Source organism: Fringilla coelebs, assembly GCF_963513975.1.
Source record: "Fringilla coelebs genome assembly, chromosome: 10".
Taxonomy (NCBI): domain Eukaryota; kingdom Metazoa; phylum Chordata; class Aves; order Passeriformes; family Fringillidae; genus Fringilla; species Fringilla coelebs.
In genome coordinates this window covers 7,112,118-7,138,112 of record NC_140036.1, presented here as the reverse complement: position 1 = coordinate 7,138,112, position 25,995 = coordinate 7,112,118, and the positions used below count along the sequence as shown (strand labels likewise).

Genomic DNA, 25,995 nt, shown 5'->3' with positions numbered 1-25,995 from the left:
CAGCGCGCGCGCGACGTCAGATGGAGCAGCCAACGGCGGCCTCTGTTTAATCGGGGGCGAGGACGTTCGTTGCATATTCACGAGGCGGGCCCGGTGCCTGAGCTGATGTCACGCTGCCACAGCCAATAGCAGCCTCTGTTTGCGGGGCTCATGAATATTTACATATGCATATTCATAGCCACGCACTTTCCGTGCTGCAGCGGTCGCGGGGAGGGGCGGGCCCGGCCCGGCCCCGCTTCCCTCACGGCCCGTGTGCCTGCGGAGCCGCGCCTGCAGCGGGAGGCGGAGCCGACCCGCCCGTATTTATGCCGAGCCCTGCCAGGAGCGGCGCCGTAAGTGTGGGGCGGAAGCGCCCGGCACCTCCTTCCTCCCGCCCGGGTGCAGGCGACGAGGATGAGCCAAAGAGACACCCTGGTGCATCTCTTTGCCGGCGGGTAGGTGAAGCCCCGGGGGCTGCTCCTGCGCTTTCCCGTTCTCTTCCCTAGGCTACGGGTCTGGCCCCGCTCCTGTGCCCGCCGCTGGCTGGCCTGGCCTGGAGGTGGTGGTGGCGGCGGCGGCGGCCTGGAACGGCTGCCTGGGCACATCTCGGTAGGGCGGCGGGGGCTGCCCCGCTCCTCCGTGCCCGCGGGGCCGCGGGGAGGAGAGAGCGGGCCGCGCTCCGCATCCCGCCCCGTGCCCTGAGGCCTTTCCGGGCCAGCTGCGCGCGGTCGGGCCCGGCCCCGGGTGTTGCGTTGTGTCACGGGTGGAACGCGGGCCCTTGGAGAGGCGGGGGTGGAGGATTCCCGTAAAACCAACCCCTCTCTCTGACCGCAGTTGCCGGGTTTGTCCCTGATATGGCGTTTTCGTGGAGAAGCACGCAAGGCCCGCCGTGCGTGGAGTCCCCCCTGTAGGGAGCGGCTGCCGGGCTGGCCTGGCGGCCTCGCGGGCTGGCAGTGCCCCGTAGGGCACGCTCTGCCCAGCGGCCGCTCTATCCGTGCCGTGCGTTTTATCGCTCCCGTGTGTGCTGCGCTTCCCTCTGGGGCTTTGGCACTCGCAGCTCTCCAGCCGCAAAGGGAGAAGAAATGGCAAGGGAAAATGTACTCCGAAATAAAATGTAGCCTTGGTCAGGTTTGAGGTAACTTTTGTGGCTTCACAGCTATTAAAGAAGTTTCAAAATGTACGGGCTGTATTTCTGAAGCCTGTGCTCCTTCCAGGGGTAGGGTGGGAGGGGCACCTAGCCTAATAGGGAAAGCTGGGGGTCCTTGATAGTGATAGTGTGTTTGGGTAGTGAGCTTGACTGTACCGAAGTGATAGAGGACACACCTTGCCTCCCCATGAGAGAGCCTGAAGCTGTGATTTCCCTTTGTGCTCCTCACAGACAAAAATGAGTTTCTGGACTGAGGTGTTTGAGGTGGAAGAACAGTGATTGATTCTGAGCAAGTCTGAGTGACTTGGATACGTGTCAGTATTTTCTCTGCTTCTGGCACACTTTGAAGTATTGCACACCTGATTCAGTGCCTGTGTGGGGGCTTTTTCATCCCCTTGGTTTCTTCCACCCTGTTAAAGAGGAGAGTGGTTACGCAGCAGGAGGCCCAAAATGTAGCAGTGTGTACTGTTTTCTGCAGACTTTGCATCCTTCTAAGCATTCAGAAAAGCAATAGTAGGAGCTCAAGAAAGATCAGGAGCTGCTGCAGAAGGTCCAGTAGAGGGCTATGAATACATTGAGGGGTCTGGAGCATCTGTGTTATGAGAGCAGACTGGGGGAGCTGGGTCTGTTTTCTGGTCAAGTCTGGAGAAGAAACTGAGAGAGGATCTCATTAATGCATATGAATATCTCAAAGAGGTTCCAGGAGAATAGTGGTGTTCCAGAAGGCGTTCCAGACTTTTTTCAGTGGTGCCCAGTGACAAGACAATGAGCAGAGGCCATAAACTAAGACACAAGAGGTTTTACCTCAACACAAGGAAGAACTTATTTATACTGAGGGTGGCAGAGCACTGAACAGGCTACCTGGGAAGGCTGTGGGGTTTCCTTCTCTGGAGACATTGCAATCCCACCTGGACATGTCCCTGTGTTACCTATTCTGGGTGACCCTACCTTGGCAGGGACATCAGACAATATGACCTGCAGAGGTCTCTTCCAGCCCTAAGGATTCTGTGAGTGGTTCCTGCCCTTCAGTTTGACAGGGGAGATTACTGAGTAGAATTGTGCATTATGTCAGAAACAGGTTTGTAAACCTGAAACTTGAGAGCAGATGAGGATTGCTCAGCTCAGCTTGCTCGTTCCTATTTATTGCAGAGCAGTCTGGTCGATGGGTAGGTGCTGGCCAGCTGGGTCAGGGGTTATGCTGTGAGGAAAAGGCTGAGTGTGAGCCACATGTTTCCTGTAACCTTAGTTCAGCCAAGCTAACACTGTGTATTTGGTCACATTTGGCAGTTGAAGAGTTTTTTGGGGTCATCTCATGACTTTGCAAGCATGATACACTGCAGATCACCTGAGTGATCTTTAATCTTCAGTGAAACTTAGAGGAAGGAAGCTTTGTAGCTTTGTTTGCCTTTAAGTTGCACCAGAGCCTCTATGGAAACAACATGATTGTGTCTATCTGCTGGTGCCTTTTTTTTCTCTTCCTACAGATATTCAAGTTATTTCTTCAGTTCCTGTTTTCTGTAATGAAACTGACAGATGACAATGCTGGTTTAGTAGCATAAGTGGGACTGTCCTGGGATATCCTAGCAAGCTGCCTAGGCTGTAAGGCCTTGTGTATCTTCTCTTTTTCTCCCACTTAGTCAAACAGCAGCTGTTATCACTGTAGGCATTATGTTGGTGCTATTTATTCTAAACCAAGGATGCAGTTGAACATTCTTCATTCTTAACTTAAAAAGTCATGTGATTGAAATGTGGGATGTAGATGAACGTTTTTAGTTCAAGTACTAAGTTATGGCTGCTTTTTTAGTTGTTAAACTCATTTTAAAAAGTCATAGAAAACCTTAATGTTTTGCTTTATAGAAAAGATTATTATGTTTTGCATGTATTGCCTTGCAACCATACAGTGAAAATTCAGGTGTTGGCTATAAAAATAGTGTTCAGGTTTTCATGATTTATTCTTCATTTCCAGTAAGCTTCATACAAACTTCCATCGGAGCAGTGAACTTGTGTGAGTGTTGTTTCCTCAGCAAAAGGAGGGGTTTGGGTTAGAAGGTGGACAGCTGCTTTTCTGACTTCACGCATCGATAGTCTCAGGTTTGCTTCTTCACTCATGGTGTTTCTTGAAGAAATTTGGCTGTATTCTAATTTAGTGTGTGAGGAAGTATAGGGAGGAGCTTCTTTATTTATCTTGATTATAGAACTGTCTCAAATTGGTCTGTAATTGTAATCATACTCTGACAGAGGTTCTTAGCAAATCCCTACAGAAGCTAAAAGGGTTAAGGTACAGAAAATGTATTTAACATAAATGTTTGAATTCTCAGCAAGATCAGACACTGCTGAAATGTACGAAGGAAAGATGAGACCCTTGGGCTTTTCTGATTTCAGAAGGTTCTTGATAATGTGTAGCAGGTATTGTGATGATGGGGGCTTTTTTACACCGTTTCAGGAAAGAGTCACTTGAGCCATAACTGAGTTGCCAATTACTGAGTTCCCTTGCCCTAAAACACATTGGTGGCATAACCCTGGATGTGTTGCAGAGCAAGTGAGAAGGAGGTTAGTGTCTTCCTGCCCAAACTTGAGGTTATCTTTATATTCAGATACACTTTTGTGTGAAATAAGGCAGTGTTTGTTTAGAGCTTGGGATTTGTTCCACGGGGTTACTAAATTGCATGAAAATTGCTGTCAGTACTTGAGAAACTGTGCCACTGGTATTTTTCTCATATTTCTTTCTAGATGCTCTGAGCTGTTTTTACTTAATGCAAATGTTATTGTAAATATTGAGTTACCCACTCTCTTAATAAAAGCTACACTGTTCATGTTGATGTTTGTTTTGGATAATGGAACCCAGTGATGCTTGATCCCCTGGTGGTGTTTTTCCTGTTTTTACTTGTAAGTTTCTATGTGGCAGCACATCGGGGGATTTTATTTTTACACTGTTCGTTACACACCACAAGTTTGTTTAGTATTTGTAGTTTATGGATGTGAACTTAAGTTACACGTTCTAAGTTTCAGCAAAGAAACATAATCGGTGAATAGAGTGATTAAGGGTTTGTAGCTGCTAGTACTCCCGTTAAACAGTATTACATCAGGAAAACGCTGAAAATTCAGGATTAATGAATGTTGTTTCTGAAAGCTGTACTTGGTAAAGCCCTTCTATACTCTCTGAAGGCTGATAATATAAATGTAATATCCAAAGCTGCAGCTTTGATGTGAAAGTTACTCTGGTTGTAAGGCATGTGCATGAAACTGCTGGTGGACTTGGGACCTGAATTTGCAGTAACTGATGAAGAGAGAAGAAGTTCTGTTCTGTTTGTAAGTGTCTTGGATACTTTTTTTGGGACAGAATTTTGAGCTCAGTTTATGTGCTGTTTCATTTGACAGCCGGTGTTTGCATGGAACTTACATTTCCTGCAGGAAAGATAAGTAGCTGGTAAAATACATGAATTAATGTAGACCAAAGATAACAGGGTCAAGGTTTATCTTTAAGTCTTTGAGGCTGTAGTTACAAACATACTGTGAAAGGTGAATCTGAAACTAGCACTAGACAGCCATGGCTTTTGTTTTCATAAAATGCTTCATTATCTCAGGGAATTAAAAAAATGTGCACTGACAATGTTAGTTGGAAGTCAGGCTACACTGGCATTTGGGATATCAGTCTGCTTTAGAGCACTTTTAGTCAGTCCAGTGGCTGAATTTGAGACCCTCATCCTTGCTGCAGCTGTCTCTGTTGGTACTTGCAGGGCTGAAAGGTACCAGTAGAAGACACTTAGCTGCTCTGGACAAGGGCAGTGACTCCTTAGCAGATAGCTTTCTCTTATTATTGCAAGGTTATGGTTTCTTGTGTAGCCATGTCTGGAAGGAGAACCTGGGATTTGAGTGCCAAACAAGTTTAGGTTTTTGAAGCATGTGTGTATTTTTTTTTCCTTGGAGTGTCACGCAGATAATGCAGTGTCTGAGGAAAATGGTTGTCAGAACTATACCTGTTGAACAGTTAGCAGAATTTAAAGCCCAATCGTTCCAGATTTGTTTCTGTTAAACCAGTGAGATGATGGTCTTCTAAATCTCCAGTTGGGATAAAATTAAATGTGTTGCGGGTAGTTGGGGTTTCTTTTGTTGGGATTTTTTTTTTCTTTTCAGCATACGCTTTCTGGAGGAGAAATGTTCTCCTTAGTTTAGGACATTACCATCTTTCTAGATTCTTTAGTCCAAGAGTTGTCAAGTAGACAACTGTTCTTAGTTTTGTTGGTTTTGTTTTAGGTTTGTTGTGATCCTGCAGATGATAACTACATCTTGTGATGTCCATGTGTCTTGTTCCACTGAACATGACATCTCTTAAATTGTACAAGAAGGCTCCAGTTGAAATTTTAATTCTCTAGCTTGACTGTATTAATAGTGGGATTTTAGTCTTCCTTTTTTAACTGATGTGTTTATTTTTGTGGATTTACCTACTGATCTCTGAAAGGCTTTTCTGCCTTTCAAATTACTTGGGGCCTACAGGTGGATTCTAATGATCAAGGTATTTTTGCTGAAAGTCAGCTTTGCAAGATTTTTTTACACTCACGTGGTAAAGCTGAAGAAGGCTTGTAGTAAACATTGATTAGAGGCAAATATCACATTTAGAGTAGGTAAGATGAGCAAGTGGTCTTCTGAATAGCATTCACGGGAAACTGCAGTAAGCATTCAGACATAGGAGTGTCTCAGTCTTGCCATTCTTCCCTTCCCATTTATACTGTGTCAGCAGGAGTGTGTTTGTTCACCTACTTACTCAAGCAGGATCCTGGAGAAAAAGTTACACTTTAGTAGATGTTCCTACAAGTCACACTTGTTGGGGCCTGGTGCATGCATGACTGGAGAAATTCAAACCCAGAGTGGTTTTAGGTAGTAGAAATTTCTGAAGTAATTTACAAAATCTCACCTGCATAATTGAGACAAAATCTCATATTTTCAAACTGCTCAAAAAGTGTTTTTCTGAACTGTTCTAGTTCCTAATTTGTTTTAAACCACAAACTAAAAGTATTCCCCTTAATTTGAACCAGTGAGGAGGGGAGCAGGAAAGGGGGCAGCAATCTGCTGGCAATTTATAGAGCAGTTGTTGTAGGCTGGAGCTGGTGGCTGGCTGTTAATGACCTGCCGGGACTCGAGCACAAAAATGTAGCTGTCTCTGGTGGTATTCCCAGTAGTGTGTTAAATAAGCAAGGCTGAAAATACATTTGCAAGTAAAATACACTGTCCTTGATGCTGTAACAGAACAGCTGCTATGCTTCTTAGAAGTTGCTTATTTGTACAGAGTGCATATTTTTAATTGTTTCTCTTCTTTGTTTACCCACAAGCTCTGTTTATTGACAGTTTTTCATAAACAGATTTTTGTCGAGCCTTGAGATGTTTATCTTAAAGGTCAAGTGAAATAGACAAGTTAGGGTGGTTACTGGATTATGCCTTTGTAATTCAAATTTAGTGGATTTTGTGACCATTGAGAAAGTTCTGGTTCCTCAACATAATCAAAACATTTCTTTCACTCCTTCAGTTTCAGATGTCTCTGTTATGTGGGGCTTTTTGAGGGCTGGGAAAGTGATGTGTTACTTTGACAGAAGTAGAATTTGGGGATTTTGCCAAGACTTACATTACAGAACCACACAGCACTAAAACTTCTTAGCTTTCTTCAGCTGTAAGAAGAAATTTGAGATCTTGAAGATCTCAAGAAGATCAGGGACAGAGCAGAAGTTTAATTCAAACTATCAATAGTTAGTGGAAAATATTCTTGGGTTCAGTGGAGCCATCTTAAATTGTTTAAGAAAAGCCTAACCAAAGAAGCACAAAAGCAAGAAACTGCCAAGGGTGCTGATTATTTGAAATTACTTAAATGGCAGAATGTGGTGCAGGAAAAGGCTCTTAAAGGGAGGCAGGTGAATCTGCTGCTTCTTTATGATGCATGTGAGCATCCTAAAGATGTGCTGGCTGCTGTTGCATCTGCTGGCTGTCACTGTCCAGTGCCTGCTGCAGCCAAAACAGCAAGCACAGAGTAGCTGTGCATCAGCCCCCCCAGTAATCCACTACTGAGTGAAGGGTGTCTGACCACCCACCCTGAGTGTCTGGTAGAATTGCTGCAATCAGGCATCCCTTGTGATTTGGGTGTGGTGCCGGGGAGCATGCAAGGCATGAGCTCCAGGTCAGTGTTAATCTTCAACTTTAGAAAATGTTTCTGCTCTGATGTAGGGGGGGGGGGTGTGTGTGGAATGTGAGGGGTAAGGGCTCCAAACTCCAAGCCTTGCTCAAGAATGCAGGTCAAGTTGTCAAGTTTTTTTGTCCTCATTTCTTCCCTACTTCCATGGCATTTATCTCAATATAAATCATACCTTGTGCTTTCTCTTGTGATTACTGTTGCTTGAAAGCAAATTCTTGTGTAACCTGTCCAAAACAAATGCAGAAAAGTTTTCAAGAGTGTAAGCTCAGGGAGAACAGAAATGGAGGGGTTGCAGGAAAGGAAGTAAACTCTAAAGCCAACTTCCTTCATTGCTCGCGGAGGCATGTTACCATGGAATGGGGTCTGGCTTAAACTGCAGGAAACACGGACAGCTTTCTGTCTCAGAGCTTTAGAGCTTCAGTAGCTTCAGGTCACATTGTTTTGGGAGCTGACCTATGTGTGTTTCTCATGTGCTGTTCATGTTACAGGCTCTTACTATTTCCATCCCTGGCTAAAATAAATATTAGCATATCTACGCTCTTTCTGCAACTTTTAATTTTGAAATAAGTCTATTTGTAGCTTACTGTCAGAAGCAAGTGAATTGCTCATTCAGAGCAGGCTGCTCTAATGTCTGTGTCAGGCTGGAACTGCGTGTGTGCAGCACACACTGAGAGACTGTCTTTCATCTTCCTGTGCTAACAGTTTTTTCCAGCGTGGCAAAGAAACTCAATATCTTACCTCAATTAAACCTTGAAAGAGAAAAGACTGCAGTCTAATGTTGGAGCTAGGGACAGGCAGGATCCCTTTAGGCTTAGTAATAGGATACCTCTAGGTCACTGGGTTTAAATGAGTGTTAAGTGAACATCAAACTTCTACTTGGCAGCTCTACTCTCAGTGCTCTTCATACAAACAGATTAGGTTTGTGGGATGCAATGCTGTATTTTTGGTATGCTCTGTGGTAGAAGAGTAATCAGACTACCCTCCTATGAAAAAATATAGGATATCTTGAGTCTTAGCTATTACTCCTAATTTGGACTCAACTCTCCTTTTCATTTTGGAAAAAAATTTAAAGTTACTTGAACATGCTTACAGCTTATTAAAGAATTTGGGGGTGTTTCTGCTTCTTGTATTCGGAAAAAAATAGCTGATAACTATCTTGTCAGAATCAAGCACTTCTTGTTATGTATATGTTGTTATATATATTTATTAGGGGAAGCAAATGTGGGTCCTTTGACTTTAGTACAAATTGTATTTATGTGTTAGTGGATTTCAGACTTAGCTGTGGTTAGCATTAATACTTGAACTGAAATCTTGGTTTGCTTCTTTGGGTTGGATTGTTTGTTTGGTTTTTAAAGGAGATAGATAGTGTCTTGGCCATAGTTTTAAGAAGGATGTTTGTCAATGTTAAGAATACTGATCTGTGAAAAGGTTCAAGAGACTGTCTTGGAACTGAGAACTTGTGGTTTTGCTATTTTTCCCTCCAAGGCTGTAGTTGGAGAGCTAGGACTGTAGATACTAATTAATAACTGAGTTCTGAAGAAGCCTGGGAAGGCCATGAGCAGAGCTGGGCAGGGCAGAGTGCTCTGGCTGCACTGTGGTTGAGCAGAAGGGCAGGAACTGCTGTCAGCACAAGTTGTGCATGGCTTGCCTTGGTTTGCTCTCAGGAACAAGAGACAGACTGAAGCAAACTGGGTAAGTCTTCACCTGGTCAGCCACCTGAGCTCTTCTGGCTTTGCAGTTTCTACTCTACAGTACCTGGTCAGCCTTGCTGAAGTGGGCAGAGCTTGGGAAGCATTTGGACAATCACTGCTTTCATGGTACAAGGACCAAAATAGTCAGGCTTCTGAAGATGTTACTAAATTGCAACACCCCAGACTTTACCAGTTTTTACACATAGTCGTGTGTGCATATTGCATAAATCTTCTCTGCCCTTAAGGATTTTTGGCACCTTTTTTGTGGTCAGGACCACATTAAACATTAAAGAGAAAGGTAAATTTTATCATAAGAAGTTAAACATTGAAGCTACTGAGCTACTTTCCAGAACTGATTTGAACAGTGTGTACTATGCACCTTCCCTATGTTTTGTCTGTTTAAATTTTCACTTCAAGTTGTGGGATTTGCAGACTGACTTAGCAGTTTGCTTGCCTTCAAGGGCACATAACTGCCATTGTCACACATGTTCCCATTGGCTCTTCATTTTTTTGCAGTGGGACTGTATTGACAATAATGTCGATTTTATGTGACTGTATCCTTCAGTTTCTTTTTCTCTTAAAAACATGATCCTGTTTATCTTTGCAGATGTGGAGGTACTGTTGGTGCAATTCTGACATGTCCACTGGAAGTTGTAAAAACACGCCTGCAGTCCTCCTCTGTGACTCTCTACATCTCTGAAGTTCATCTCAACACTCTGAATGGTGCTACTGTCAATCGAGTAACCAGAGTTTCTCCTGGACCTCTCCACTGTCTGAGGTGAGTGTACCTGGCACAAGGGTTTGGGTTCATTTTGGGGAGGGAGGAGATCAAAATCTGTATAAAAGATTTTATGTCTGTCATTATGCTACCAGGAGATGACTTTCCAAATTTTGCCTTTTAACTGTGTTTCCAATTTTTTGCATGTCCTTCATGCTTGAGTTTGTATGTTGAAGTAGCCAGAGCATGTATACCTTGTGCAACTCACAGCTCCAAACTGCATCCCCAAAATTCACTAACACTTAAGTGTCAGACTCCCATTTTCATCCTGAAAAAACATCAGTGTAAGACTTATTTAAACTGTTTTGTGTCCTAATCATAGAAGTTCCTGAATATGGAAGCAATTAAAATTAACTCAGTTTCTTAGTCTCTTTCAGCTTTCACCTCCCCCACACAGTTTTTGCCTTTGAATATCTTGTGTGACTTGTAATATTCTTTAGAGCTAGTAAGAAATAGCTAAGGCTTTTGCAGTGATCTGTGTTGTTTGTGTAGTGCCTCATGGAATGGGGGCTGCCTTTCCTCTTCTTGTTTGCAGTGCTTGTGTAGCTCAGGAGCCAGCAGCAAAGTTGTCTGGCTGCAGTTAAATGGCTTGTATTGCCCACAGGAAGGGTTCACTTTTCCCTGGGAGACTCAGGCTAGCCAGTTCAGGGGAGGGGAGGTACCCTCAGTACTTGGGTGAGGGGAGATTTCCTGCAGGAGGCACCTGCTGCTGCTTCCTGCATTACAAAGTTGATTGAGTCTTGACAACTTCTATTCTTAATTAATTAGTAAGAAGTAGTTTTTAGAGAGCCCCTTCTGGCAGTTGAAGTCTAGGGTTTAAACTTAATCTGGTTAGAGCATAGGATTTGCTTAAATGGGGGTTGTACCCATATAGCTCCTTGAATGGAACATCATTCTTATCATGAAAGTTTGGGTTCAGAGCCTTTTCATGGCTCTTTTTTCAGGGTCTGATGGTGAGCATATTTGGAACAGGTATGTGGGAAGGAAAGGCTTGGATTGTGACCAGCAAGGAGATCTGCTTGACTTAGTGGCTTCTCTTGATGGAAGTAAAGTGCTTCAGCTTCTTTCTGAATGCTTGGTTGTGAATTTATTTTCCATTTAGAAATGTATATCAATGAATAGCAGGTTGAATAGATGTGTTTTTGTAGTGCTTCTCTGCTAGAAGCCTGCTATGCTTTAAATGCATCCCTAAAACTGGAAATAACTTGGTATTCCCAGGAAGCAAATTCAGACTGAGGTAGAGGTAGGCCATGATGAAATTTATTGGTAGGGCTTGTTTGTTTTGTTAGTTTGTCTTCAACGATTGCCCTCTCACACATGCTGTTTATCTGTAATACAAGAATGTATCTCTTCTGCTACTTTTGTTCTTTGCTTAGCTGTGTTTTCTTTCAGGCCATTGTCAAAGGGTTGAGATGCAAAGCCTGGGTTTCAAGTTCTTTAAATACAGTAAATATGAAAAAATCCCAAATGACATGGCAGTGGACTGTGATAATAAAATACATACGTGCAGGACAGAATTACTCTTGGTTAAGGTTAGGGCTGTTCAGAGGGGAAGTAAAACTGGATTCCTTTGTCACTGACATGCCCTTACTGTCATTAGATATTTTTTGACTCATAGCTCTCAGTCTTTGATTGTGTCATAGCAAATGCAATGCAGTGCTCAAGGCTCACATTACTCAGTCTAACAGCAGAGTGATTCAGGCAAATTATGTCAGAATTTCAGTGAACTGACGGCTGTAGAATCACTTCTGCATCTTAAGCATCAGCAGAGGTGACTTGAAAGGCATCTCTGTCAGGAAACAAACTCAGAAAAACAGGTGACTCTATTCTCTGGCAACAAAAGCAAATTCTTTTTTTCTCAAGTATCTGTGTTGCATGTCATATTACATTTTCTCATAATTCATGTTGCACAATTTAAACCTGAGGTCTTGCTAATGGAAATCTCACCAGGCTCCCAGTGCAGGCTCTCCATGTGACATAAGAAAGTCTGTTGAGGCTGTATGGAGCACTTTCCTGCTCTTCCAACCATGGATTTGCCCTTAACTGTTTTCAATAAACAAGTGCAGGCCCTGGGATCTGCTCTTTAATGCAAGAAGTTTGTGTCTTATTTTCAGTGCAGACTCTGGCACTCCTCCAGCTGGTGTCTGAATGCAAAACAGCATCAGTAACTACCTCCATTGTAATCCTGTCTGTTGCAACCTCTCTTTAGCTCTTTGCTGCCCTGTCAAATTCTGGGACTGTAGATCCAAAAGAAGCAAACAGACCTGGTACACTTCATTCCTAAGTTTCAAAGACACTGAGATTCCTGTTGCTTTGAGTACACGTCTAGCAATATGTGCATACACATGCATGTGTAACGTGGGATGTGGTAGTAGTTGTTTAAGTGGATACAGATCATGTTAATTGGGTTCAGCATTGCAAGGCATAAAAATGCTTTCATGGTGACAGACAGGTCCAAATAATTTGTATTTCCAAGGTGTCTTTGACTGTGTGTTCAGTATTCCAATTACTGTTGTGGAGTGATGCTGCCCACATAGTGAAATGATAGCTGATTGTTACGGACAAAAAGCTGGGGTGTTGCTGGACACATTAAATGTCAGTATTCCTAAATAGCAGTGGTAACTGCAGAGCCACTGGTTTATTTTTGCTTAGTGGAAGTAAAGGTAAACTTTGAGTTTGATTTAGCAGCAGAGCAATGGTGAATCAGCACCATTGAAATCAGGAAGTCAGAATAGGCTTGGAATCTCTTTTAGTGCTATAGATTGCTTTCGCTTGTTTGTTCTGATAGTAAATTCCAAACAAAATGGCCATTTATACAAGGCTTTATTGAGTAATTGACTTGTCATTAGCCTGCATGGCTCTTAGAAGAAGAAATATACAAAACTATTTGTGTACATTGACCATTGTTTCTAAATCAGTAAGCACAGGGTTCTCTTTTGTAGCATCTGGGGATGTAGTTAATTCTTAACTTTAAAAATGGTTCTAAAGTAATTGCTAGAGCAATTTCCAGTAATGGGATGCAGGTAGTCCTTGTTTCTCCTCCCATGTCCTACCATACTTTTTAAAATACCAGTGTGATTAGCATCTAGATTGTGGGGCAGACTGATTTCACTAGAGCTGAATATTCATGCATAGTCTCTTACTGTGCCAGGCTACCTTGCTGCATAGGTCTGCAGCTCTTCCTAAAATCCCCAACTCTGTGGGATCCATATTGTAAAACTAAAGGACTAATAATGCCTTGTTTGAAGTACCAGCTCACTGCTTGTACCGTGCTTTCCTGTAAATTCCACAAATGTGCAAGGTTGCCCTCCCGCTCCAAGTTCCCAAACCTTGGGAGCTGAAGGGTGGTAAAAGGAATGTAGTGCAGAATTAAGTATTTTTGCTCCTGAAAAACCTACAGCCTACATGAATGGGAACATTTCCATGCTTAGTATTTTCTCCCTGATTCAAGGACATCTTCTTTAACTTCCTAACAAGCAACTCTGTACATGTATGTGTTCCTACATATAAGTTAAATCTGTATTGAGATCTTGAGTCTTATTTCTGCATTTAGTTTATGCTTTTCATGGTATTTTGAGCAATAATGGAATTTTTTATACTGATTCTAGGAAATTGCTAATTTTCTTTGTGGTCTGCACTGTATTATTGCCAGTTACTATGAAAGTTTTTCACATTGTGTAGTTTTGGTGGCTAGTGCATTCCTTAATTTTGCTCTGAGTGTTACAGTATTGTCTTCTTGTTTTCTAGGATGATCTTGCAAAATGAAGGCCCTCGTTCTCTGTTCAGAGGGCTGGGTCCTAATTTAGTTGGTGTTGCTCCTTCCAGGTAAATACAAACACGCACAATAAATGAAATACATTAAGGGCTTTAATGTGTATTTGAACTAAGTTGTGCATCTGTAGTTGTAAATACTTAATTAAAAGCAAGTAACCTTTGGTTCCTGGGGTAATGTTTTGCCTAAGGAATTGAGCCATTTAGGTACTCCAGAGCTCCAGCTGTCTCAGCATTTCCTATCCTATTTGCTATTGTAATAGTGTTTACTGTTGTGTGCTGTCCCTTATGTAGAGTTTTGTCCAGTTAAAAATAAAAATTCTTAAGGAATTGCACATGTAAACTACAAGTTTGGATCTTGGAAAATACCAAGGTAGACTTAGCTTTCAGTTAATCCATCATTTTCAGGAAGCAATTATGTGATTGTAGCATGAAAACACTAGGTCTTCCTTCCTGAGTTCTGGTGAAGCACAGCCTGGTGCTCCCTTGCAGGAGGAGCCTGTTCTGAAACTATAAAAAGGGTGAGATGCTGGGTAGGAGGAGAGACTTTCCAGCTGTCCCAGGGAAAGCAGATCCAGCAGTGGACTGGGCTCCAAAGGGTACTGGGGCAGTGCAGGGCTGAGGATGTAAATCTGATCTAGTTGGCACTGGTGGTGTTGTTGTCTGTTGCTCTGCATCAGCACAAATACTCCAGTTCCTCAGCTGGTGCTGGCAGGCAGAGAGAACACATTTTGCCAGAGTTTGAATGTATCCTTACATAGAGCTGCCAGCTGAAGTTCAGTCCAAAAATAGGAGAATACATGGAAAGAGTATAAAACAAAGCTGTGTAAAAGTAATATATTCCTTAGGCCTGGATGAGGATACTGGAAGTTGTTTCCTGGCTCTTTTTTTTTTTTCTTCTCTGTTTAAGAGAAGAGCCTTTATGCAGAGGGAATATATTCCACAAATGTTTTATTCTTTCCTTGACTTAGTGCCCTGCTTTTGTTTATTTGTTTTGTTTGAAGAGAAAACATTCCTATCTCCTGCACCTCAGTTGGAGATTATCTTAATTTTGCTGGTTTGAACTATTTGGATGTTTCTGAAAAATACTACTAAACTGAACTTTAGCTCTGCTGAGGTAATGTTCTTTAGATCCTCTGCATAAATAAGAGTACTTAATGAAAGAATTAGGTTATCTTTATTTTAGCAATTTTGTTAAGGATTTAGGAATATCAGAGGTGCTTTCTGATAACTAACTTAGCACTGCCCTTTGGAAAAGCTAAAGTAAACCCAGTAGCATTTTTGTTCTTGACACCTATGGGATATCAGCACTTCCTAGTCTGGAGAGCCAGTAGATCAGTCTGTTCTACCAAATCTTCGATAATGATACCACTTTAATAGCAATTTTTACCTGGGAATGGGATCCATTGCATAAGTTCTCCATGAAGAACATTGTCAGTTGGAAAAAAAAATACATATTTCTTTTCAATTAATTATATGTTAAATCTTCTGTTTCCCTTTGGTTCTTCCCCTAGGTGAAATACTTAGCTTGCTAAAATGTCTGCTTGATGTAGTGTGTAAACCTTATTTATAAGCACATCTTCATTTCCCTCTGGCTGATTCTGTCTTCAACCAGTACTTCATTTCAATTAAGCATTAGCTAAGTGGATTTAACATCAGCTCTTTGTTTAAATAAGCTGTAGAGAAGCATATTTCATAACACATCCAGTGTACTTAACTGAGTTCAGGTTCCATTTTAGAAATTACACCCATAAAGCAAGCACTTTATCTTCTTTGTAATAAAGAAAAACATGTTCACACAGCTAATGAGGTTAATGTTCTGCTTGAGAAAAGTGGCACATTCATTTTTTTCTCTTGCAGAGGGGTGTCTGTAGATGTAAAACGCCTGAGTTACAACCTGAAATGTGAGGTTTATATGTGCTTAAAATAAGTTTTTTAGCTTTAATGATTGAAAACAACCATTTTTTATAATATATTGAATTGAGTTGCTGACTTTGCCTAGCTTTGTTTGGATACCAGCTCACAGACTTGTGTAGCAGAAGTTTACAACATTTGTCATGGTGTGTTGAGAGACAAAAATCAGTGTCTATTATAAATACAAAAGTCTGGAAACAAAATGTGAATCACAGCTTCACAGCTGTTTTAGCATTTAAAGTATAAATATTTATAACATCAAGTTATCAACATTTAAATGTTAAATGCTGTAGTAATAAGAATGTTGTTTGCTTCTTTTAAGAAGCTACATACTTGGTAGTTCTGTTCAGATTATCCTTCTGCTGAAATGAGTTTAGGTCTATTAGAGGAAGTTTGTTCTATTATTTATGTTGAAGAATACTAAAACTTTTTCAGTGTTTTTCTTCCCTGGCTGAACTTCCTAGTGTCACAAAAATCACTGCCATATTTCAAACTATCTGTCCTTCCCCTCGCTAATTGGTGTAATTGGAGCTGTTGTGTAGAAAAAAAGTCAAGTTTAGATTCTTTATTTCCATTCCTAGAATAGTCCCACTACTTTGCAAGAGTTAATCCTTGAGTAGTTCTTTACTGGGGAAGGGAGTTTTAGCCCAAGATAATCTTCAGTCAGTGAAGTTAATGGTGCTGCTTGTTGAGAATTTTGAAATGTAAAACATAATATAACTTGGATTTTGTTCTAATTTTAGAGCAATATATTTTGCTGCTTACTCAAATTGCAAGGAAAAGTTGAACAGTATTTTCAATCCAGATTCTACCCAGGTACACATGATTTCAGCTGGTGTGGCAGGTAAGGATCTGTAACTTTTTAGCTTTATCCTACAGTCATATCTGCAAATGAGAGGTGACAATAAATATGGAAAAAAAAACCCAACAAAACAGAACATGCTCAGTAATTGAATGATGTCTTTTTAGTGGTTATCTGCCTTGGCCTGTCATTAAACAGGCTCTCTGGAGAATATATGCATGAAACTGCACTAAGTGATAAATAACAGTGTGTGTCAACAGTCTTCTCTAGAAAACTCCATGCCTGCTTTTTCAGTTGTAAATTTGTGAAATGAAAAATGTAACGTTTCAAAACAGTAACTTGTTGCTCTGTAAGCTATAAACAGTGTTTGCACTGACTCCTGGTTTAATTCTTCCTAATCAGTTTTTTTACCACCATTTTCTGCTACAGCTTTGTATATTTTAATTATTTTTGTCTTTCAGAAATGTGCCTGCAGTGATTTGTGTAAATTATATGTAACACTCCCTCCTCCTTTGCTCATATACCAGTCTATGAGACGTTTGCTCTTCCACTAAAAAGTCAGAGTGCAGATTTTTCATGGTTCTCATGTATTTTCATCTCTGTAGAAATAATTCTTATTTTACATCTGCAGTGTAACTTTGGTGTACTTTAGCAGCTACAAATACTTGTTGCTTGATTTTGAATATTCTGTGCTTTGGGATCATAAGGGGTAGTTAGAGGCGACTGAGCTGAGTTATGGTACTGGACTTGTGCTGGGAAAATGAAAACTTGGATTAGCAACACTTTATCTGTTGTTGCCTGTTATCTGCCTTTCCTGCACAAAAACAAATGATCACTTTTTTAAATAGGCCATGGGCACTTTACAGATGAATTCTGACAATTTAATTGTTGAACTTCCTAAGTCCTGTCAAATGTTATAGCCAGACTGTAGAATGTGAGTACTGGAGATCTGGAATGGACTGATAAAGGTGTGATAACAGAATAAGGAATAGGATTTGTTTTCTATTTAATGCTTGCTAATAATCTGATACATAGAGATATATAGTGTATAAAATATAAGTGACATTAGCTTTATACCTAAATGACACTAATGTTCATCTCTGACACATGAAATGCTGTGACAGTTTTTAATCTTAAAGCTGTAAGAAGAGCTTCTTTATTTTGCCCAAGTCAGACAAGGACAATGCAGTGTTTGGTTTTTTATTATCTAGAAGTGAGTGGTTTTGTTTGCTGGATAGCATGGGGAGTGGTATAGAAGGGGATTCAATGAAGAGTTCAGCCTAATCAGTTAATTGCATCAAGAAAGATGAAGAGTCTTCAGGCCCTTGTCAAGGGAATAAAACATGCCCTTAATTTGGGGGCAGGGGGAAGTGTGGAGGGTGTAAACAGGTCGGTCCTCAATTGAAGGCAACTTGTGCATCTCATGCAGTGCTGCAGATAAACGAAGTTTCTGAGTGTTCCTTGTCTTTGGAAGTTGCTGCCCTCATTCTGTAAAGCACATTTGTGGAGATGTGCTGTAGTGCCTTTTCCTGGGTATTTGCAGCCTCAGGCTGTACTTTGTCACGGACCTCCGTAGCTGCTTCCCTTCCAGAAGGTTGTGCATTTGTACATGCTGGGGGAAATGGATTTGAGCCTTAATTGCTCTTTGCCTTTTTTTACTTTTGTGTACAAGTTCTAACATTGAACAGCTCTTGGGGCTGTTAACCTTCTCATACTTCCCAGGTTCTGCAGTTGTATTTCTAAACCACAGTCAGTGAAACAATGCTCAGTGCAGGCTCACACCATAGGTCTTGGCACTGCACAGTACAGAAATTCTCAGGTTCTTTGACAAACAACATTTCAATTCTCTCTTCTGGTATTATTCTGATATATGAAGAGGACTCTGCAGTTAAAATTAACAGTGCTTTCTTGGGAATGTGCTAACCTTGTTTTTGTAATTCTAATATATTTCAGAAAATGCACTTAAACCAGCTATTAACAGTTTTACCTGCAAGGTTTGTATTGCTGTATGATGCAAATCACGTTAAAGAAATGGTAAAATAACAGGGACAAGATCAAATGTGAGCTCTTACTTGGTTGACAGGTTAATACATAGGATCATGGCAATATTTGTTTTGGAACCTAAGATTGCAAAATTGGCAAGGAGGATAAATACTTCAGAATTAGCATAAAAAATAATCAGTGTTGGTGTTTTTCTTTTTCAGCTGCCATTGGTTTCAGTAAGGAATTAAGTTATTCAGTCTTAAATGAGGGTTGTTGTTTTTTTGGTGGTTTTTTGGTGGGTTGGTATTTTTTTGGATATGACCTTTCTGTTTCATATAGTCTAATACCTAATTAGCATGACGTGGGATTTGTACTTACAAAGCTTTTCCTGTAGGTTGCAAAATAAAGTAATGATGCAAAAATGTTTTTAAACAACATAATTGTAACATTGTTTTATTAAAGTACTGCAAATAGTGAACTTTAAATTCTGTTTATTTGTATAATGTGCTAATACATGTCTCAGGCTAGACTGATGTCATTATTAAATAAGGATGGTTTTGTGCACTTGGTGGTTTTGGGAGTGAAAAGCTGATGTATAGTATTTTAAGCATATTTTTTTCGCTGGTTGGTTTTAGGCCTGATTCTTCATTCTCAAAATATATATTTATGGTTTTAAGGTTATTCTACTAAGTTTGTTTTATTCTAAGGAGAGTGAAGTATCTACATATTAGTAACTGATGCCTTATGCAAACAGAAATGAATGCTGTCTTCTTGCTGTGCTAGTTTCCAGCATATAGAGCACATCCCCTTCATACCTAAAATATCTGTGTTGACATGAAGAAGTACTCAGCAATCCTTTTTGCTTATGCCTGAGCATAAACATGGTTCTCTTTTGCAAACTAGGGCAGGGAATGTATCTGAGCTTTGTACAAGACTGTTTGCTTGTGTGAAGAGAGTTGATTTCTGGACATTTCCAAGTTAGGCTAAATTCTCAGACTGACTATAAACTCTGCCTTCTCATTGCACTCAACCTTTCTCACCACAGAGAAGAAAAGCTGTAGAGAACTGAATGAGATACTTGATTCCTGTATGGCTTTCTTGTTTGCTTTTTTAATGATTCACAGCCTCAATCAGACAACATGGTTGCAAATCTGCTGCAAAACTACTTTGCCTTGTATGCTTTTGCTGTTTTTTTTTCTAGAACTTTACTGGCAAACCAACCCAAATGCAGATTTTTTAAATTATTATTATTTATTTATTTAAAAATAATTGGGACCACTTTATTACTTAGAGATACATTACTTTGTAAGTTTCTAGTGCCATGTACGCATTTAATTCATACTAAATAAAATGCATATTTAGTTCACTGATCTTAGAAAGTCAGATTTCATAAGGCATCTTTTCTGTCCTAAGACTAGGCTAGCTTTAGTGAATAGTATTTTCAAGGGAGTGGGGAAGGAGGAGGTTTCACTTGTAAATTTTCTATATAGGTAAGTATTTGGAGGTGTAAAATTAAATTGCTGCAAATGAGCAGAAATTTCAGTACTCAGTTTACACATCTATTTTAATATCTGTGGCCTGTTTTGATTATTTTTCTTTCTTTTTTTCCTAAACTTTTACCTGCAAACAGTTAGATTTCCCAATAACTGACAAATCCTTCCGCTGGGATTTGATTTGTACACTTGTGTCTGATGAGGTCACTGCTTGTTGTTATGATACAGAAAAGCCTGTGTCTATTTTAGGCATTTACTGTACATTTCTCCCGTGAAAAGAGTGAGATCGTGTCATCTCATGCTCCCCCTCCGCAGGTCACTTCCTGCAGCAATATGGACTAACTTAAACCTCGTGAGTACTGAACTGAGCGTCTCTTGCAGCCTCTAGTGTAAGAACCACACATTGGGTTTGTGATATTATTGAATAAACACCGTAAGGGGAACACACTTCTAGCTTGAACTCAGATGATGTGCATTGTGCAAAGACATCACTTTTCCTGAACTCTGTTTAGAGTTTTTTTTTCTGTACCATTCAGGGAAAGGTAGGAAATACCTTTCACTGAGAGCTGCTACTCTACTTAGCTCTGGTCAACTGAAAGCCCCTACTGGGTTAAACAAGGCATTTTGGGAGGTTTTTTCCCCAGTATTCCAGAGCTGCCTTTAAAATGCTGCAGCTGATATTCTGTGTTGTCACATTTATTTCAAAGACCTCTTTCCTTTTTCTTTTTTAGTATGTGTATATAATCCTTTCTGTCTCTTTCTGTTTACTCTTTTGGTTTGTTTTTATTTTATTACTTTCAAATTTTAATTCATCATTCCATGTTCACATGCGTCTGTATCAATTACATTGGCTTATAGATTAAAAAGCACCAACCCTATCCTTTGAAATATGATGCATAATAGGAATACCTGGGATCTTACCTGTCAGTAGCTGGGATAGCTGAAAAAGTAGATTGAGGTAATTCTGTCTGAAGCTGGGATAAAATAAAATAAAATTACAGAAGTTTGTAGTATTGCCAGATTTATCTGTACTTGTCATGAATCTGGGATCTTTCTTGAGGGTGCAACACATGGGTAGGCATTGTAAAGTATTATAAAGATCATTAAGGCTTTTAAAAAGAAAAAGGAAACAATTGATGGATCTTCATGGCAGTTGTTGAAAGCCCCCAAAGTTTGTTTTATCAAATATCTTTGCTACAGATTTTCTGTATTTAAAAATCAAAGTTGATCTTCTCAAGGATCCTAAATGGTATGTTTCATGTTTTGGAGGGCTTTCCTTGGTGTCAGCACCACTCAATTCATGTTTCTTCTTCAACTAACTGCATTTGCTACATTAGCTGTAAGAATTGACCTATAGTCATCTCACCTTGAAACCTGAATTATTAAAGGCCCTTTGATTTGAAAACTTTGGTTTGAACTGTCAACTTAGGCCTGTGACAGCCATGGGAAAAAATACTGGCCCTGTTGCTGAGTGTCTGATCCTACTGTTGGAGGTGCTGCATCTAAATAATGCTTAGAGTGACCCCAGGAATGCAGTTTGAGTAGAGTAGGGGCTGCATCCTGTGCCAACCACTTTTCACTGGAAATTTCCAATATACTCTATTCAGCCACTGATGGCACCTATGCATTGCCTGCTCCAGATTCAGGATTTGCAGACACCCTTATTTTGAGTTGAATATGAAGGAGAAAGGCCGTATGTTACAGTGTAAGAGTTGAAAAATTCTTCCTTTAATAGGAATGCAAAAGGGTTTTTGCCTTTGTTAAGTTGTAATTAAGAACTAGGAGAAACTTAAGAACTAATTTTGGTTTTTAGAGAAGTCTTTCATGGAGGATGTGTTGGTAGGGAAAGTGAATGATTTTTTCCCCACCTTATTTCAAAGCCTTTGTTGCAGTTCTAGTTTGTGCATTTCCTAGTGCACTTCATGTCACAAAGATTCTGATTGGAAGTCAAACAAAATTAAAGCTTCTTTAGTGCCAGTGTAAAGAAATAAAACCATGCAAGAATTAAGTTTCCTTTCAGTGTAGATGAGCTCAGGCTCAAGCACTACTGAGATCGGTGGAGTTTCTGTGACATGAAGTGACAGGTCAGACAGGTTATGGCTACTTGAGCTACAGAGCCTGTTTTGCACATGTGGTGTTTTAAAAACATCTCATGCCTTGTTTTGGCAGAGTCATTCCCCAGTGCTTTGAGTTTTTACATCATTATTTGCCTCCATTAAATAGAGATACAGAACTCTTGGATTGTTAGGATTTCACTCCATTATGTGAAGGTTATATATAAGTACTGAGATACAGGAAAAATGAGTAGTGAATCAGAAAAAAAGCCAACTCTAAATCTTTTATTATCTACCATAGGAAGTTGCTTAGTTAAGTAGTTTGAGTCAGTTTAAAAATCTGTTTAATCAGAAAATTGAACAGAAGCCTCCAATCTGTTTTCATTCTTTGGGTGTAGAAAACCAGCTCAATCTTAGTAGCTGCCAAATCTGATAATTTGTTTTTAGTACCTGAATTGAAAACCATAATGACCTGTTTAAGCTTTGAGGATGGGCACAGATCAAACCTTAGAACAGTTAAGATCCCCTGGCATTTCTGAGTATTGCAGACTTTTGTGTGCAATGTTAACATAGATTGTGACTGAACAGGAGTAACATGTATGCAACCAGTTCTGCTAAATCTGTTTCTGTGAGCTGTTAGTGATCTGATAAAAGAGCTTATCAATAGCCTGTTGCTGGATAAGTACTGTGCCCCAGCCATGCACTGAGCAAGGTAACTCTGTCCTTCCCCACACACCTAGTCCATCCCCTTGCAGGAGGGCAGTGTGTCTTTGTAGTTATAAACCAGCCATGTGTGTCACTTAGAGAGCAAGTGTCTAAATTTATCATCTCTTGCCTGGCCATGTTCCAGCTTTTCCCTTTTCCTATTCTCTCCTGCAGACATGACACCTCGTTGATGGTGCATGTGTGGTATTGCAGCTTGAGATGATTTTTTTAATTTTACTTTTTTTCAGAGCTGCCTTTCACTCTGCTTTCTCTCTCTCTCTCTCCACAGTTGTTCAGAAGTAAGAGTAATTCTTACTTCTTTTTTTTTTCTTTTTTCCTTTTTTATTTTTTTGTTTCCTTTTTTTTTCTTCTGTTTTCTTTAGTGGACTGAAAATCAAAGCTTTAACCCTTGGCCTTTATGCAAGCCTGAGTAGTTGCTGTCTGTCTGAATAGTTAGAAGTCATAGTATTTGCTTTTAACAATTTAAACACTCATATGCTTATAAAAGTATTCCAAGGCCAGGCAACAATCTATGCTTTGAATACTAAATAAGATTAGCACCCAAATATAACTGCTCTTTATAGTTCAGTATTAAAAGGTCTCCTAATTTGCAGTAATAAATGCCTTTTAACTGCACCAAAAGTAGTATTTATTCAGTCTGCATGCTTTTAAACTCGGATTGTATTTCAGGTAACAAAGTAAATTGAGGCAATGTTTTATAGCATCTCAGATTGCTATTGCTGTCTCTGCAATGCATTCTTACTGACTTTTTTGCCCAATTGGCTGATATTTGTCTAGTTGGCATTGCTGTTCTGTGGTGTCAAAAAACAGGGTTGGTATTAGATAGGCAGAGAACTGTACTTAATTTGGCTTATTTTATATGGGGCATCTCTTGCTAAGAATCAAACTTACTCAATATTATTGTAAAATTTAAAAACAATTTAAGTGTTTATTGGCTGGATGGATTCACAAAATGGGGACTTCAGCAAAATCAGTATAGTCCGAGTTTTTGCATCCACTGTACCTTAACTGTGTGCATTTGGAACTTAGATGCATCTGTTCTTGTGATATTATCACATCTAATTATGTTATTTTTACATTTTTTAGGCTTTACTGCGATCACAACAACTAATCCCATTTGGTTGGTGAAGACACGATTGCAGCTTGATGCAAGGTAAAGTGGCAATAGGGAACCTCACTGCCGTGATAACATTGTATTCAAGTTTTGTGAATCTGTTCTGCACTCCAAAATAGAATGTATTCTGAAACATTCAGCATTTCAGATTTGCAAAGTTGATGCTGGTCTCTCTACAAGTTATAGTGTAACTTCTCTTTTTAATCTGGTTCTGAGACATGCTTGAGGCACTGTAGTGGACTGACCAGCAAATTTGTAATGAATTATAAGGTTAACAGTTTCATTAAAATCATGTTCTACCAACCATATGCTTACATTTTCATTCAGTAATACATTCTATTTAACTGTTGAGCTAAACATTCCTGAAATATGGACATAGTATTACAGCACATGTTTAGAAAAAGGCTTTAAACATCCTCAGGTATTTATTTTTATTCTGTGACTTGCTCACTCAGACCTCTGCTGGCACAATCCACATGCCTGCACTTGCAGCTGTAGTGAAGCACATCTCATGTTGTCATGGGTTTGCATAGTTGTATACGATATTCTAACTACTTCAGTATGCACAACTCAATTTAGTGAGCAAGCTCAAAATGGGAATAAAACTTCATTTGCCAAATACTGCTTGAAATAGGTGTGTCTAATGAACATTTTCCTTGACATCAGCAGTGGCTTAGTTCAATCAAACAACAGCTCCCAGTTACTCTGGTTGCTGTGCCAGTTGTTTGCTGAGAGCTGTAATGCTGAGGACTGCTGTTTCAACTCATAGCCACTGAATGCTGTGAAGCTCTTTATTGAGGCAACAATTAGGGCAAATCCATTATGCAAAAGGAAATGGTCATTTTTCTCATGAGTTGCTGACATTGATAGTCCATTTGGGAGTCTGTTTCCAAGCAGTTTAGTCCTTTATTGTATGAGAGTTGGGGAGGCCTAAAGCTGCTCAGTGTTTCACTGTGATGCTTTGTCTTTAGTCACTGTGTGGAGTTTGGCTTGGATTCCCTGTAATGCTTTACCTGTGTTTAGTGCTGAAGGCCTTTGAGACTGTCAAGTGACTTGGAGCCCCTCAGCATCAGTGTTGGGTATTTCCTAAGTCTTCTTGTCACTACAAACCTGTTTAATTAATTTTCCATTGTCTCTGGTTGCACCAGTTGATACTCTGACTTTTCTCCTTTTTAGGAATCGTGGAGAAAAGCAAATGAGCGCATTTGAGTGTGCCCGCAAAGTTTATCGCTTGGATGGCTTTAGAGGCTTTTACCGGGGAATGTCTGCATCCTACGCAGGCATATCTGAGACTGTTATTCACTTTGTCATTTATGAGAGTATTAAGAAAAAATTACTGGAGTATAAGACTGCTGGTGCCATGGACAATGAGGATGAATCAGTAAAAGAAGCATCGGACTTTGTTCGAATGATGATGGCTGCTGCCACTTCCAAAACGTGTGCGACATCAATAGCATATCCCCATGGTAAGTGGGACATGTGCAGCTGAGACCCTGAGGCAGGTCCATCAAAGGGAGTCAGTGAGATTTGTAGCCAGTTTTAGTTTACTTGCTCAATAAATATTTCCCTGTCCGAATACCAGATTTAGCAGGTCAACGTGAGTATAGTATTCAGAAATGGAAGTGCTTTACAGTGGATATCCAGCATAACCTTTTCTTAGGCAATGTTTATTTTGCCAAGGGATTGGCCAGGGTATGGCCCAGGGCACTCAAAGAGGTACTTTTTCAGTTGGAATCTTTCCATATAGTCAGCAATTTTCCATAATGTGCCAGCAAGTTCTTGTCTCCCTTCTAGGGATGCAGGCAGTTTGTGGGTCAGTTGCACTAGATCGTCCTGCAAAGTAGTTGTGTATACATTGTTTGTTAATGAACTGAGTACTGAACTTACGTCACCTTCTGAGCTAAAATGTAACCCCAAGCAACAGTCCTCTTTTGGATTGCAGCTAAGCAAATGAACTTGACCTGTTAGTCAGATATCTAATACTTGCTCTCTTCTTACACATACTGTTTTCTTCCTCTTCCTTTTTTTAAAGAGGAGTTGTGAGACTGAGAACTTGGGGAGGAGTATTTTTGTGTAAAAAATCCCTGATCAGTTGCTGGGAAGAATAATGAGAAGTGAATGTAACCACTCAATTTTTCTTTTTTCCCACTGGTTTTCTTTGTACAGAGGTTGTACGAACAAGACTAAGAGAAGAGGGAACAAAATACAGATCTTTCTTCCAGACGCTCTCTTTGCTTGTGCGAGAGGAAGGGTACGGCTCCCTTTACCGAGGTCTAACTACACACCTGATTAGACAGATTCCAAACACGGCTATCATGATGTCCACCTATGAAGTTGTAGTCTACTTACTTGATGGATAGCAGTG

General features: G+C 40.2%; 1 protein-coding gene across 2 annotated transcripts; it reads left to right on the top strand.

The window, feature by feature from the left end:
* Positions 1-311: 311 nt before the first annotated feature.
* Positions 312-25,995, top strand: SLC25A36 (solute carrier family 25 member 36). 2 transcript variants are annotated; one of them, XM_084212216.1, is made up of 8 exons: positions 312-434; positions 9,603-9,773; positions 13,521-13,598; positions 16,202-16,302; positions 22,744-22,794; positions 23,603-23,669; positions 24,807-25,096; positions 25,797-25,995. In XM_084212216.1, exons 1-8 carry the CDS (start codon positions 394-396, stop codon positions 25,988-25,990), a joined length of 993 nt encoding a protein of 330 aa, XP_084068342.1. In that variant the 5' UTR covers positions 312-393; the 3' UTR covers positions 25,991-25,995. The 2 variants fall into 2 exon arrangements, with proteins under 2 accessions (XP_084068342.1, XP_084068343.1); XM_084212217.1 differs by lacking the exon at positions 22,744-22,794.

What these genes read in the sequence shown, in the direction of transcription:
- SLC25A36 (XM_084212216.1), top strand. Translation starts at nt 394, where the DNA reads ATGAGCCAAAGAGACACCCTGGTGCATCTCTTTGCCGGCGG. An exon ending in CTCTCCACAGTTGTTCAGAA is followed by an intron (nt 22,795 to 23,602) that starts GTAAGAGTAATT and finishes TACATTTTTTAG; the next exon opens with GCTTTACTGCGATCACAACA. An exon ending in ATCAATAGCATATCCCCATG is followed by an intron (nt 25,097 to 25,796) that starts GTAAGTGGGACA and finishes TTCTTTGTACAG; the next exon opens with AGGTTGTACGAACAAGACTA.